This window comes from Schistocerca gregaria, chromosome 1 (genome assembly GCF_023897955.1).
Source record: "Schistocerca gregaria isolate iqSchGreg1 chromosome 1, iqSchGreg1.2, whole genome shotgun sequence".
Classification (NCBI taxonomy): Eukaryota; Metazoa; Arthropoda; class Insecta; order Orthoptera; family Acrididae; genus Schistocerca; species Schistocerca gregaria.
The window spans coordinates 141,907,452-141,921,970 of record NC_064920.1 but is presented as its reverse complement, the minus strand read 5'-3'; the positions used below and the strand labels follow the sequence as shown (position 1 = coordinate 141,921,970).

General features: G+C 36.8%; 1 protein-coding gene across 1 annotated transcript in view; it reads left to right on the top strand.

Moving 5' to 3' along the window:
* LOC126334915 (uncharacterized) overlaps positions 1-11,820 on the top strand; it is a 549,387-nt gene extending 537,567 nt beyond the window's left edge. Inside the window, exon 5 of the mRNA XM_049997637.1 lies at positions 5,408-11,820. Within this exon, the coding sequence (XP_049853594.1) occupies positions 5,408-5,828 (421 nt within the window). The 3' untranslated portion in view covers positions 5,829-11,820. The remainder of the gene's footprint in view (positions 1-5,407) is intronic.
* Positions 11,821-14,519: the final 2,699 nt, after the last annotated feature.

Below are 14,519 nucleotides of genomic sequence, written 5' to 3'. Positions count from 1 at the left end.
ACATTGGGGATAGGCTACAACCCTGTTTCACTCCCTTCCCAACCACTGTTTCCCTTTCATGTCACTCGACTCTATATAACTGCCATCTGGTTTCTGTACCAGTTGTAAATAGCCTTTCGTTCCCTGTATTATCTGCACCAGAACTCAGCCAATTTTATATCAAGCAAGTGTCCAACAGATGTGGGCGGGATATCGGGTTATATCGTGACGTTGAATATACCACACAAAACCACCCTACAGTTATGGACAGGGCACATGATACGTATCAGGTACATCCTGTTCTTGAAGGTACCTCACACAACTGCATGACAGGAGTGAGCAAATTGAGGGGTGAGGGGTTTCCTAGAAATGTGTATGTGACGGTGAGATAAGATCGTTACCTGTCTTTCGCTCCTGCTAGCATGCTGTGGCAGCATTGCTTACATCTAAGTGTGCATTGCAACTGTACAAAAGCTGAGTAAAATTAATGAGCCGTGGGGTATGAGCATCCCTTGTTAAGTAATGTGATGGATGGAATTAGGTGAGTCCTTGTCACAATTTTCTCCACAAAGTTGAACTGCCAGTCACAGTTTTCACATTTTTTTACTGAAATCAAGCACTAATTTTAACAGCTCAGCAACCTACCATGTTAGTATTATCTATAGTACTTGACCACTAATTGTAGTTTGTGCCTAACAAATTGAATGAATTCTAAGATGGGTGTGGGGAGCAGAGGCAGTAAGCACTGCCCACAGACTCTCAGCACATATGTGTTGGAGAGGGGGAATGTACAAACAATGCATTCATCAGACAGTGGTGGTCTTACATGTGTGCTTACTGGATTTGGCATGGCACAGCATGACATTCACTTCATAATGGCTGCAGCACACAAATATACTATATAGATAGATCTCTAATGTTGCCTGCAGCTGGACACAAATTCTAGTGCCCCGAAATTGACTGGGTACTATAGATTCAGACTAAATTCTGTGCCCTTGTTCACAATGTTGTGAATAAATAGTACACAGTTTGCACCAATTCCTCAAAATTAAAGTGATAGTATTCATTTTAACAATTGGCCAGATTAAAGGGTAACAAAGAAAGTTAGAAACATTCTGTTCTCTCTCTTTCCATATATACCTTTTACAAGTGTCAAAATTTTCTTTCTGACATAATTTTTTAGACATCATATCCTGTTTTTACACATAATAAACATGTGCATTTTATGACTGTTGCCAAGTGCAGTATAAATGCAGAAATGATGTAACATTTTTTGATGTCAAAATATTCGTCATTCATCAGGTATTCAGTCTGACAATCTACATAAATTCTGCAACACAAAGTAACAAAATTTTGCTACTAGCACATGTAAGTATGTGGAACCATATCAAGAAGATCTTGCACCCCTGGTAAAACTGCTAAAACCCTGGAGTTTTGTGACCTTTAGTGCTCTGATAATAGCAGCTAATATTTGGCAACACTAACCATGGAGGTTATTATGGATTTTTAAACAGCAAGATCTCCATTATCTGAGTTAATACAAACCCAAGACTGCACAGACGCACAGAGAACTGCAAGTTACTGATAATACAAAATACACATTTTTTGTGGGAAGCTGATATTTACCATATTTACAAAATGTGCTTAACACCACATTAACAACAACATGTTGGAAATCCTTCACCTATAGTCCCTAGGCAAAGGGCTATGCAAACATATACAAAAATTATCTGCAGGCATGTTACAAGGGTTGAGATCCCACATTTCCTGAAGATGAAAAGGTAAACAACAGAAAAATATTTCAGGGATATCTGACAAGGGGATTGGGACCTGAATAATTTCTAGAAATAAAACATGTGCAGATGAGGTAGAACATGAATTGAAGTGAAAACATTCATTCTGATTATAACAATACTCAGTGCTTCAGTTTCGTTTCTTTCTTTTTTTTCCAGCATTGCTGAACTATGCATGTATCATCTGCAAGCTGGATTGGCATTCAAATGGTCTGCAGCTTTCTCTATATACACAAGTACTCTGATGAGCCAAGATATTAGCTTGCTTAATAGCATTTAGTTTGCTTAATAGTGTGTTGGTCCTCCTTTGGAAAGCAATAAAGCAGTGATTGTACATGAAATGGGTTCAACAAGTCCTTGATAAGTTTCTGGAGATCTTAGGTACCAGATGCCTATGCACAAGTCACACATTTCCTGTAAATTACAAGGCATTGGTTTGTGGGTATGGAGCTGGTACCCAATAGCATCACAGATGTGTTCCATCTGGTTGAAACTGGTGAAGTTGGCAGCAAAGAGTCATTTTTTCTTGTCATGGCTGTATATGCACACTGTTGTCACCATGCCATTTCTACACTGTCATTTCGTAAAGATACAACCGCTACCAGTAGTGTAAAAAGGGGTGTTCAAGCACAATCTGCAGTGCTGCTGGATTTGGTTCCCTCCCCCTTCCCCTTCCCGTTCCCCTTCCCCCTCCTTCTATGATGTTATCAGTGACATCTTCAACTGTCATAAGATTTCTCCCTCTGTGAAATAGACCAAGTGAGTTCACTATTATGGTCCTTAAACCACTGTAGTATGATTATGGCCTTATGACAGTGTTGTCCACCTGGAAGGGCCCATCATCATTGGGATGATGGGACTGGAGGAATGGGGGATGGAAGAATAGTGAGGGGAGGGGGGGGGGGCAATGTGCATAGTCAGCAATAATGTTCATGTCATCCATAGCTGTCATGGTGCCTTCAATTACTATCACAGGTCCTATAGAAACCTAGATGATTGTCCCCCCATAGCATAATACTGCTCCCATCTGTCTGTGTCCTTGGCAAGGTGCATGTTTTAAGCAGCCATTTGCCTGGATCTGGACAGGTCTGTCAATCTGGTGTAACAAGAAATGTGGTTTATCTGTCCACATGATACTTTTTCATGGATCTATGGTTCAATTTTTATGATCCTCTGCTCATTACAGACATAATTGATGGTGTCATTGTGTGAAATAGACCAAGTGAGTTCACTATTATGGTCCTTAAACCACTGTAGTATGATTATGGCCTTATGACAGTGTTGTCCACCTGGAAGGGCCCATCATCATTGGGATGATGGGACTGGAGGAATGGGGGATGGAAGAATAGTGAGGGGAGGGGGGGGGGGCAATGTGCATAGTCAGCAATAATGTTCATGTCATCCATAGCTGTCATGGTGCCTTCAATTACTATCACAGGTCCTATAGAAACCTAGATGATTGTCCCCCCATAGCATAATACTGCTCCCATCTGTCTGTGTCCTTGGCAAGGTGCATGTTTTAAGCAGCCATTTGCCTGGATCTGGACAGGTCTGTCAATCTGGTGTAACAAGAAATGTGGTTTATCTGTCCACATGATACTTTTTCATGGATCTATGGTTCAATTTTTATGATCCTCTGCTCATTACAGACATAATTGATGGTGTCATTGTGTCAACATTGGAACATGTAGTGGTCACCTGCTGCAGATCCCCATGTACAACAATGTGCAAAGAACACTGTGCTCCAAAACCTTGGTGCCTGCACCAGCATGGTACTGTTATTATATCTGCTAGAGGTTGCTTCTCATCTTGCTTCATACAGGGTGATTTTTTTTCCATTGTGTACAAACTCTAGGGATTGATCAAAGAGAGGATACAAGACTAAAGAGGTCTAATAAACTTATGCCCAGAAGTACATGGTTTCCATACTAGAGACAATTTATTCAGTCATACATTGTTACAAAGACTGTGGTCTAATACGTGCTGCACCATGCCCCCACAGTTACAGTATGTGTTGTAAATAGTTTCCAGGGGCCTTAACATATGTGTGTAAGCACCATAGAATGTTCTGTCTCACACTTCACATTGGACATGTTGCATCTGAACAGTGTCAAAATAGCATGAATATGCTGCTCTAGTGTCTACAGTGTGGGCTCTGCCTGCATACACAATACTTTTGACATAGCCCCATAACCAGAAAACATACATTTTGAGGTCCAGTTAGTGAGCAGGCCATGCAACTGAACACCCTTGACCAATCCATCGACCAGGAAAGACATGATTGAGATGTGTCTGGACATTAATGGAGAAGTGAGATCAAGCACCATCATGTAGGAGCCACATAACCCTTCGAACCATCAAAGGCACTTCTTCGAGCAGGGGAGGCAAAGTCACCCATAAGAAACACTGATAGTTCCATCATGTTACTTGATGTGGAAGGAAGACATTCCCACTGCACCGATGCTGATGATTTGCAGTCACCATACCATGGGGGCTCCGCACACTATCCCACAGATGATTATGAAAGTTTGAGATACCACTCTGTGTAAATGTGGTCTCATCTGTGAGTAGGCTGGATGATTTGAATCCCAGACTCATGGTTTGCCTGGTGAAGAAACCAGTGACAAAACTGCTCCCAATGTGGCAGGTCTGTTGCAAATGCTGTAAGTGATAAGGAAAGTAACAGTTGTCATGGAGTGTATTCCACATTGTACTTGTGGGCCAACTGCCTAATACTGGCATGTCAGCACCTTCCACAGTGTTAATCACATTTTCCTCCAAGTCTGGTTTCCGAATATTTTGGGTACATCCTTTGTAAGTTCCAGCTTTCTGACCCTGTGTCAGACAAATGGTGAAATACTGTTGCAAACATTGAATGCTGTGGTTGTTGTCTGTGGGGATAAGTTTCCTGATTCAACCTTGCTGCCTGCTGCCCATTGCCATTTGCCTTTCTGTAAGTGAACACCATGTTGGCAAGCTCTCAGTTCGAATACACAGCCACTATGTACAGCACTGTATCAGACATGCTACAAGGTGAGTCAGAAGAGAAGTGAATCAGATGCAACATTACAAATTACTATGGCAGGAGAGGGCGTTAGTGCATGACGTATCAGGAACAGTACCACCTTCTAGGAGGAAACCTTGCTTGCTCTAACTGTGGCTGCATGGTGTAGTGCGTATTAGATTGCATCTCTGTAACAAAGTATAATTGAATAAATTGTCTCTAGCTTGGAAACCATGAATTTTTGGGCATAAGTTCATTAGACCTTGTTTGTTCTGTACCCTCTCTTCAATCAAACCCTAGAGTGGATAAAATCACCGTGTAGAGCAGGCAAGTCTCCGGCCTACACATTCTGTGATGAGGTGTGGACTTCCGAAACCTTGTTGCCTACTCATAATTTCACCATTTTTCAGCCACCACTAGAATTGTGCCTCATTCCTCTATGTTCTGCTTATATACTTTTCTTACCGGGTCACATTCCCACAGTGATATCAGCTGGCATTCAATCTCACTTGGGCTGTGGTCATGTTTTAGGTAATCGTTGTGCATATTAAACAAATTTCCAATAATGCATAGCCAGGGGGAGAGCACAGAAGCAGTGCAAGATGTGTTAGAACTCGCAATCTGTCCACAGGCTGAATGCAGAGGAGGCTGAGGTGCGGCAGCTGAGCCCAGAACATGCTGATGCCATCCATGACTTGTACCCCGCAAATGACCTCGAGAGCATCGAGGTGTTCCGCCGGCTGCTGTCTGCGCTACCTGCCTATGGAGTATTCTCGGCAACAGGCGAGCTGGCTGCCTGGATGGTGCAGTCCTACTATGGTGCCATGTTCTCCATGCAAACACGGCCAGAGTTCCGACGCAAAGGCTACGGCCTGATACTGGCTCGCCGGCTGTCAGCAGCGGTTGCCAATCGTGGCTACCAGCCCTTTGTCGTCATTCGACCCGAGAATGATGCTTCACTGGGATTGTATGCCAAGCTGGGCTTCCGGAGGAGCTACTCGACAGTGCGAGTCATCTTCCGGCCGCACGCAGCGGCTCGTGACAACAGCTAGGCCACTGCAGTCGTCGACGCCACGTCCCCCTTCTCCGTCACCTGCTTCACCCTGCGTCTGCGCCCTGCCATGCCCTGGGCACGGCTAGCACCGACGTGCCTTTAGCTGCCCTCGCACTTCCAGAGATAAAGACTTTCTGCCCCAACACCTCTAGTCAGCCAGATTTAGCGCCTAGCATATTACCTGTAAAGAACACTGAGCCATTTGCTGCACTGTAGTACCTGACTTTGACTTTGCTTCTGTGATGTTTGGCTACATCCAGACATACTGCAGCAAACCTGCATTTTGACTGGAGAGAAGCAGCTGAGCAACTGGCAAATGACAGTGCACCAGTCCTCTGTTTTGTTCTGTAGGAGGAGTGGTACTTCTGTGCTGGTATAACATTTAAATCTCCCAGTAGTAGGAACATTTAAAAAATTTCTCTGCACTGACTGCCATACAGTTGAAATAAAAGCTGTGTTCTGTGCCATTTTTGCTCTGAGCCACACTATTAGTATTTGCTGATAATTTTCATATTCGATAGCCTCAATTTCACCATTCAAATAAAATATTGGAAACGTCATCTCCCTATTCTGTGTTGCTGCATTGGTAAGTTCCACTATTATTTGACAGTGATGAGCTGTGATACTCTGTATCTAAGCTGCTTACTGGATTATCACAATCAGTTAAAAGTATATCTGATTCATTTATTTAAAACTGCACAATGATTTCCACGGCTGCTGGTGGGCCACATGGCAATGTCCCTGCTACTTTTAATTTTAACATGATTCTTATAAACAGTATAGAGTATGTTGTTGTTTCGACCAGAAGATAAACAATGTTCAAAATGCATCAAAATTGAAAAATAAACAGCATGTAACTATTTGTTACAGTGTAACATATAGTTCTTAGTTTGTCCCAGCAGTGGACGCTGGAACACAAATATAACTGAAGATGTTCTTGTATCATCTCATCTTCAGACTGAAATGTAACTCTAAGCATTTACAAATCTAATGAAATGTGACATAAAACAGACTTCACAACTGGTACCACTCTTTGGAGCATGTTAAGAACAGGTCACTTCGTGTTTGGAACTAGGACAGAAGAAAACTGCTGTTTGCTGTAATGAATCTTCTGGTAATGTGGACTGATGAATGTGCTTTCTTGGTGGTTAATAAATCACACTACCAACTATCCACTCAACAATTTCATTGTGCATTGTTATATTGTAATATTAACAGAATTTGGACATCAGTTATATTCTTGACAGTTGAACACAGCTTTACTTACAACTTGACTTCAAAAAATATTAACAATGACCTAAATTATTTAGAATTACTTTTCCATCATATCATACAATAATTTTTATTTTTATTGTGTAAGATTATGGACAACTAAATGAGTAATATTATCAGTAATTCCAAACCAGAAACTCTACTATCATTATTTTTGTTTTCTATCTGTCTCATACTATAAATCAACTGATTCTGTTGCATAAGCATGATTAATCTGAGAAAAACTCCACATAATTTTTCTTATCAAATGTATACTCATGCAAAAGTAAATATCAATGTGTAGCGAGCAGTTCTACTTATGAGCAACTTAAATTTAAAAAAAAAAAAATCTAAAACAAAAGCCTTTAGCACTCTAATCACATGCTAAGATGGTATGTAATGTGGTGTGGAGTTTTCATTTTCCTTCATGATGTCATAATTCTCTTATACTGAGGATTTATCAGGTATATTGTGTGACATTCATCATTAGTCATGCATTTATAGTAGCACACGGGAAACACAAATAAATAACCATAAGCCAAGCAAATCAGTCATAAACTGTCAGTTTGGTCACACAGTGCACTCATTTATGAGAAGTATTACCTATAGTTGTCATATGTCTTTTACATCACTCGAGAGATGTGGTGAAGCGTTCAACTTAAAATGTATTCAATGTTCTCTTCTACTTATGCTTTGAGTAGTTTCCTTGGGGCTCATTTTTCAATATGTCTATGTATAATTTGTATTTTCAACAAAGTATTTCTTCTGGGCTGAGCCCATGGGCTACTTTCCAAACTTTAAGGTCCTTTTATTCTGTTTTCTTTGCATGTTATCAATTTAATTATGAATATTTTGCATCAATTCCAAATAGCCATTTACCACCAACAAACAACAATAATTTGATGACAATATTCTGTATCACAATATCAATACAACAAAAAACTATTCATACAACAATAGGACAAACTGTTACACCAGTTTACACCAATTACAATTAACGAGTAAAATTGATAATCCTTAAGAATGACTGTCATCTCATCTCTACATTTTCCATATCAGTCAATGTTATGCCTTTCTTTCACATTAATTTTGTACAAAATGTGTTCTTGAAATACCAGTATGAAAGAGAACCTGAAAGCAAAGTTAATTTTCTTCAAAGTAATGCAGAGTTGTTCTGTCCAAAGTCAGCCAAATTTTCTTACTCAATTTAGATTATAATACACTTAAAGAAACTACTGCTCTTTCAGAGGAAAGTGATTATAGCTGGGTAACTATTTTAAAGTATCTATTTCTTTTGGTGTTGCCCTTTGCAGTACTTAAAAAAACACATCAGTTCCAGATTTTTCTTTGTATGTTAATACAAATGCTAAGTGTATGAATATCACACTTACAGAATTCATTTATATCACCTACATAACTTCTCACTTGTCATTGATAAGTGCCATTACATAGATTACACCAGAATGAAATCAGATCAGGATAAAAGTAATTTACATTTGTGTTAATGTATGTCAGATAGCATGTAAGATGAATATCAGTAGGCAAATATAATATAAAACAATGTAGCACCTCAGCTCCTCACAAACAGTGCTGCATAATTCCATTTAGCAGGACATATTGCCTTGTGCTAATATTAAATTCATAATCTCTTTCTCTGTTGATGAATCAGCTTTATAACTCTTTTAAATGTATGGCTAGGATGTCTCCCTGGAGAAAATATCAAAAGTATGGATCTTTTGTGAAAGTTCTTGTACAGCAAGAGCAGTAGCTTTTTTCCTCCCTCCATGTACCATAGTCAACATGTATTGTTTATTTAACAATGGAAATTCTAGGTTGGAATATCAACATATATTCTTTATCTATATTTTAGTTTTTAAATCTTCCTTCTTGGTCTGACATCCACTGCTTCTTGAAGAATCAAGTCATCCTGTTTTGGTGTATATCTTCATTGATTTTATTTCTGTATGGTTATCTCCATTTGCACATATTGTACAATATTCAATAAGGAGTTACTGACTGGGTTTTGATCCCCCCTCTCACTTTTTCTTTTGGCTTTCTAACTCAGTTAGTTCTAACTAAGTTTCCTTAGGATAGAGAATACCAATCATAATAAAACTTTACAGATTCTTTTATTATTCTTTCAGTTTTGTCATTCTTAGTGTGAGCTTTCTACATAAGACTGTGCTGATGACAGTTTCTTGTAACTTTCATCTCTTTTAACAAAACCAGAACCCTGCAAAATTACTTTTCTTATCTTTAAACGTGAAGATACTCTGGCACTTTCTTCATCTCTCCTGCCACAGTGTGAAGATTTCTCTATCTGCCCAATCCAATGTGCTCTTGCCACTTACAATATAAACTGATCTAATCACACTAAGTTATATGCCGAATGGCACTGACATTTGTGCTAACAAATAAATATTCTTGACATTGTAATAAACAATATACAGCCTATTTCCTACCATCATTACAAACAGTTCATTTAATATATATGTGTTTATGGAATACCAGTTTCAATCACTGCAGTACACTGAAACCTTAAACTGGTGTAGCTGTACAGTTTCATGTCTATTGTTTTCAAATGTTTGCTGAACAGCAGTCATTAATCAGTTCATTGGTATATTTTGTTACTGAAGTACTTCATTTCTATTGCCCTTGCAACCTCTGTGTCTTGTGGGTTCAGAAACATTAAGAACAACTTGATAGTGTCACTGTTATTTATGAATTTGTCCAGAAAATTAACAACCAGCATCTTATGGACAAATTAGAGAGTGGTCTGACTGAATGTTTACATTTATCATACAGAATGGCTGACACTGTTACTTTTATATTTTAATTCAAGAGGCTTGTAAAACATAGTCTAGCCATAGAACATATTATACATCTATTAGTTTTTATTTCGTGGTGTTAGATTCATTTCTGCTATATCAGCTGACATGTGGTATTTTTTGTATCTTTTCCTCTTTTGGAATATGTGGGTTTTCAAGCTGCACCACTTTAATTAATAATAATCACAGTAAACCCAAAGAATAGAATGCAATTATGTTGAAAAAACGCTCAGCAGAAAGCAGCTAATACAACAAAAGAGGACTGAAATTGGCAGGAGTCAGAAGAAGGGACACTATTAATATTTTTTGTTTGTTAGATGTTATTTGATATCTGCATAAAGAATGACAACGGATGTTCTGTAAGAAAATAAACAAAAATAAAATTTTAAATATATTAACATCAGGTTATCAATAAAATACTATGGTTATTACAATGAAAAGATATGATAGTTCAAATAATTGTCTTTTAAGCTTCCATGGTAACCATTGAGGACTTGTTTTATGAAACAGGTATTAATAGCTTCCTAGAAAGAGTTTCACACATTATACAATGTTTTCTATCAACAGAAATTTTCTTCTGGAAAAGCAGCAGATGTACAGTACATAAATGTACAGAAGCTTATTCTGTACTCAGCAACACTTATTCACATACAGTAACTGTTCATTTAGTTTGTACAAGTAATTACACAGTGTGATATTTGTGTATTTTGTTTATTTCTGTTTTATTATTGTGCACCATCATTGTTTTGATACCATGTTACATGTCAGTGTCGTTACATTAGCAACATGTGTTTGCATTTGGCCTTGTATAAAAACCAAAATTTCCTCAGAGTGTTGCAATAACAAACCTTCTGTTCTGCCTCTACACTATGTGCTTTTCAGTAAGATCTTTCAATGAAATGGAAAGACATACACTAAAATTTCTGTTCCATTATATTCTTTTCCAGCTGAATACTAATGTGTTTGTCCACTAGCAGATAACTTCCACAAATAACTTTTGCTAAGATATTTACATTAAAACAAGAACTAGTGCAGGTTTACTTCTGCAAGTCACTTTGAGAAATTAATTTCAACAACTTACCACACATTCTTGCACCACTGTTTCCATAAGAGTCGTGTTATGAGACAGGCAAGTGACAGTGTCATGCTTAAAAACTAGAGCAGTTTCCACCATTGTTAAATTATTGTAATTGAAAAAAAATCATGATAAAACAAAAAGTTGTTAAAATGATATGTTTGGGCGAAGAAATGGATACAAAGGCATACATATTTAAACACTACTGAATGATCTAAAATCAAAGGTCTTCACATGGATTCAAAATTTTTGGTGAGTCATCTGCAAGTATAGAATGTCCCTTGCCTATTGTACAATCAAATGTTTGAAAACATGATACAAAATTGTACCAAGCTGTATCAGCAAGAGATCCACTTTTAATTACACTTTGATTTTTGCAAACAGTATTTATTATTTTTATTGGAAATGTAACACATTTATGTTTACATTAGTATTAAAATTTCAGCTCAAATTCAATGATGTCTTCACTAACTTTCTACTTCCCATTCTGGTGAGACAAGGTAATCAGCAAATACATTTCACACCCCCTCAGGAGAGAGTGGCTACTTGTTTAAGATTAGGGGTTCCACCTATATTTGTTTTGGCCACTCTGTCATTGCCCATTTAGAAAATGACATTTCTGTACCAATACTGAACACTTAACACTTCTGCAAGTTTTAGAAAAACTTCAGCAACTGGGAAGTTCGGCGAGTACTTGCAGCAAGATGCAAGAAACAGCTTCTGTAAGTGACATGCCAAAATTCACTTGCTGGTGATCATCCCCTATATATATATATATATATATATATATATATATATATATATATATATATATATATATATATATATATATATCCATTATAAACACACTGCTATTTCTCTTATAGATATGAACTCTTGGCTATTTTCATAATTTATTACACAAATAGCTCTCCAAAGAGATTGTAAGTTATTCTCATTCCAGTGGCCAACAGTGACTCTGCTTTCCCTAAAAAAAAAGCATGCATTTTCACAATCTTTACTATAAGCCTGAAATCTTGTAAATTGCCCATGAGTCTTAATTTACTATTTAACAAAATATCCTAAGTTACTACAGGCAAAAAATTATATTTGTTCGTATACGTTTCTCTCTTCGTGCAAAAATAAATAGTGAGTATGTTACTATTATAAGTAACTAGAAAAAGAAACATAATAGAAAAAGTAAGAAAATAGTCAAATATTGATTGATGTAGTCAAAAATATAAGTTTGAAAAATCTTCAGCTTATCTTATTTGTATCTGAAGAGTCCTTTTTTTGACAGTAACTTACAAACTAATGACAAAGGCATAAATATTTTATCAAAAGATTATGAAAGAATACCAGCTGCATAAAATTTCAGCAAGTGTTCAATTGAAAGCTAAGAAAAATTATGTCATAAGAAAAATAGCCTGTCAGTCTTACTGACTGAATGGCAGACTGGAATTGGCATCTTGCCCTCACAAAGCCTTGACAAAAGAAGTACAGGCAAAAGAGATCTTCACTAAAAATTGTCTTCTGCCAAAACAGTGTGAAATAACTGAAAGACTCCCAGAAGTTATTATATTGTCCTATAAAGTCTCTTCAGTTACATACCAGTAATTCAGAGGTAAAAGTTTTCCCACTGTTCTATTTCTTTCACTGGTTTTTTTGTTTCTGTGAATAAGAGTTTTGTAAACTAATTTGAATGAATGGAATACTATTTCCAGTAACTTCTCATCATTATAGATATTTTATGTTTCATTGCTTAGGTACTGTGGCTATGAGTTTTAGATATTTCAGTTAAAGAATTTCATTTAAACACTTCTCAAAATATCACATCATAAAAAAGAAACATTTACTAATTATACTGCACTAAACATTTGTCAGTAACACAGAAACCGGGATATATGGATAATATCCAGCACTCAAAAAATTTGACTCTTTCTGATTAACAGATTCACTTTATTGCTGACACTTTAAGTCACTATGTTTAATAGCTTAAACTGTTAAAACTAATTTAAACTACTGGAAGTATAACAACAGAGGTAAATATATCTATGATACATCAGTATTGCAGATTGTTGATTTTCATCACTGTGTTTGCTGAACCACAAGTGATTCCAGAAGTTTAAGTGAATAACATCTCCTGCCATTTATACATTTTTCCCAACCATATTTTTAAGACAGTATATAGATTGCTTGAAAATAATCTCTGTATGATTCAGATAATCTTTCCAATTTATAGAGATTCTAAAAGCACTGTATGATTATATTGTTGTGAGATTGCATATGTTGTAAAGCAAGTACTGTGATCTTAAAGTTTATTTTTGTAATAGTAGAAATGTAAATAAAGTAAGTGACAGAAAATGGTATAAAATTTAAGTAGTCACAATTACAACCATAAGCAAGAATGAAATCTGAACTCTACAACTGTAGAATTATACAGTTGCGTAAAATGTGAGCCAGAAAAAATTTAAGGACTCATGCACCAATTTTGTAGAATTACTCCTTTTTAAGAATCAGCTTGAAGAAGTTGCTTCTTTATCATGTTTACAGAAACCATATAAAGTAGAAGGAGAAGAACTGTAAAGCTGCAAATTTTGCAAGGTCAGAATTTTTTCATTTAATACCAGCTACTTTCACTACCAATTCTAACCACTTTGAAAACACTCTTTTGTTATTGATTTATTGTTGAGGATTTTAACTGTAATTTATGTTTTTAAATTTGTTCATATGTGAAATGTATTACTGCATAAAAATGAAAATGTAGTGAAAGAAATATCACTGCCTTGTTGCTGTTGAGACCTAATAAATACCATCACTTCTTTTCTTTCTATATTTTATTCTTGCTATCACCTGCAGTCATTAGAGTTATCGTTGTAATTAAAAAGATGTGAATGTTTTAATAAATAATTGTATAATTAATACTCACACAACAAATAAGATACAGGCAATGCAATGGTGGGTAGGTAAGTATGCATACGTGAAATTGTTATTTTACCTCTTCTTCCATAAAATAACTTGTATTAATTAGTTATTTAAGTCATGAGCATCCTGAAACCCCCTCCCCACACACATGCAACACACATGACTGACTCAATGAGTTACGAAAAGTGAAGAAATGAAATTGAGGATAACAAAGCAAAAGCAAAGATCTTAAAATTCATTTCTTAAAAAAAAAATTAAAAAAATAAAAATTACAAAGAAAGATGCAGAAGTAGGCTACTGCTCCAATTTAATCCTCACACCATACTGTTAATATGAGAGATACAGATATTAGCATCTGTGGCTTTGAGAAACGGCCAGCTGCTGTGGTCTAGCGGATCTAGGCGCTCAGTCCAGAACCGCGGGACTGCTACGATTGCAATTTTCGAGTCCTGCCTCGGGCATGGATATATGTGATGTCCTTAGGTTAGTTAGTTTAAGTAGTTCTAGGAGACTGATGACCACAGATGTTAAGTCAAGTCCCATAGCGCTCAGAGCCATTTGAACCATTTGAACTTTGAGAAACAGCCAAAATCACTAAAATTAAACAAGGCTTCAGTACTCAATGGAACCT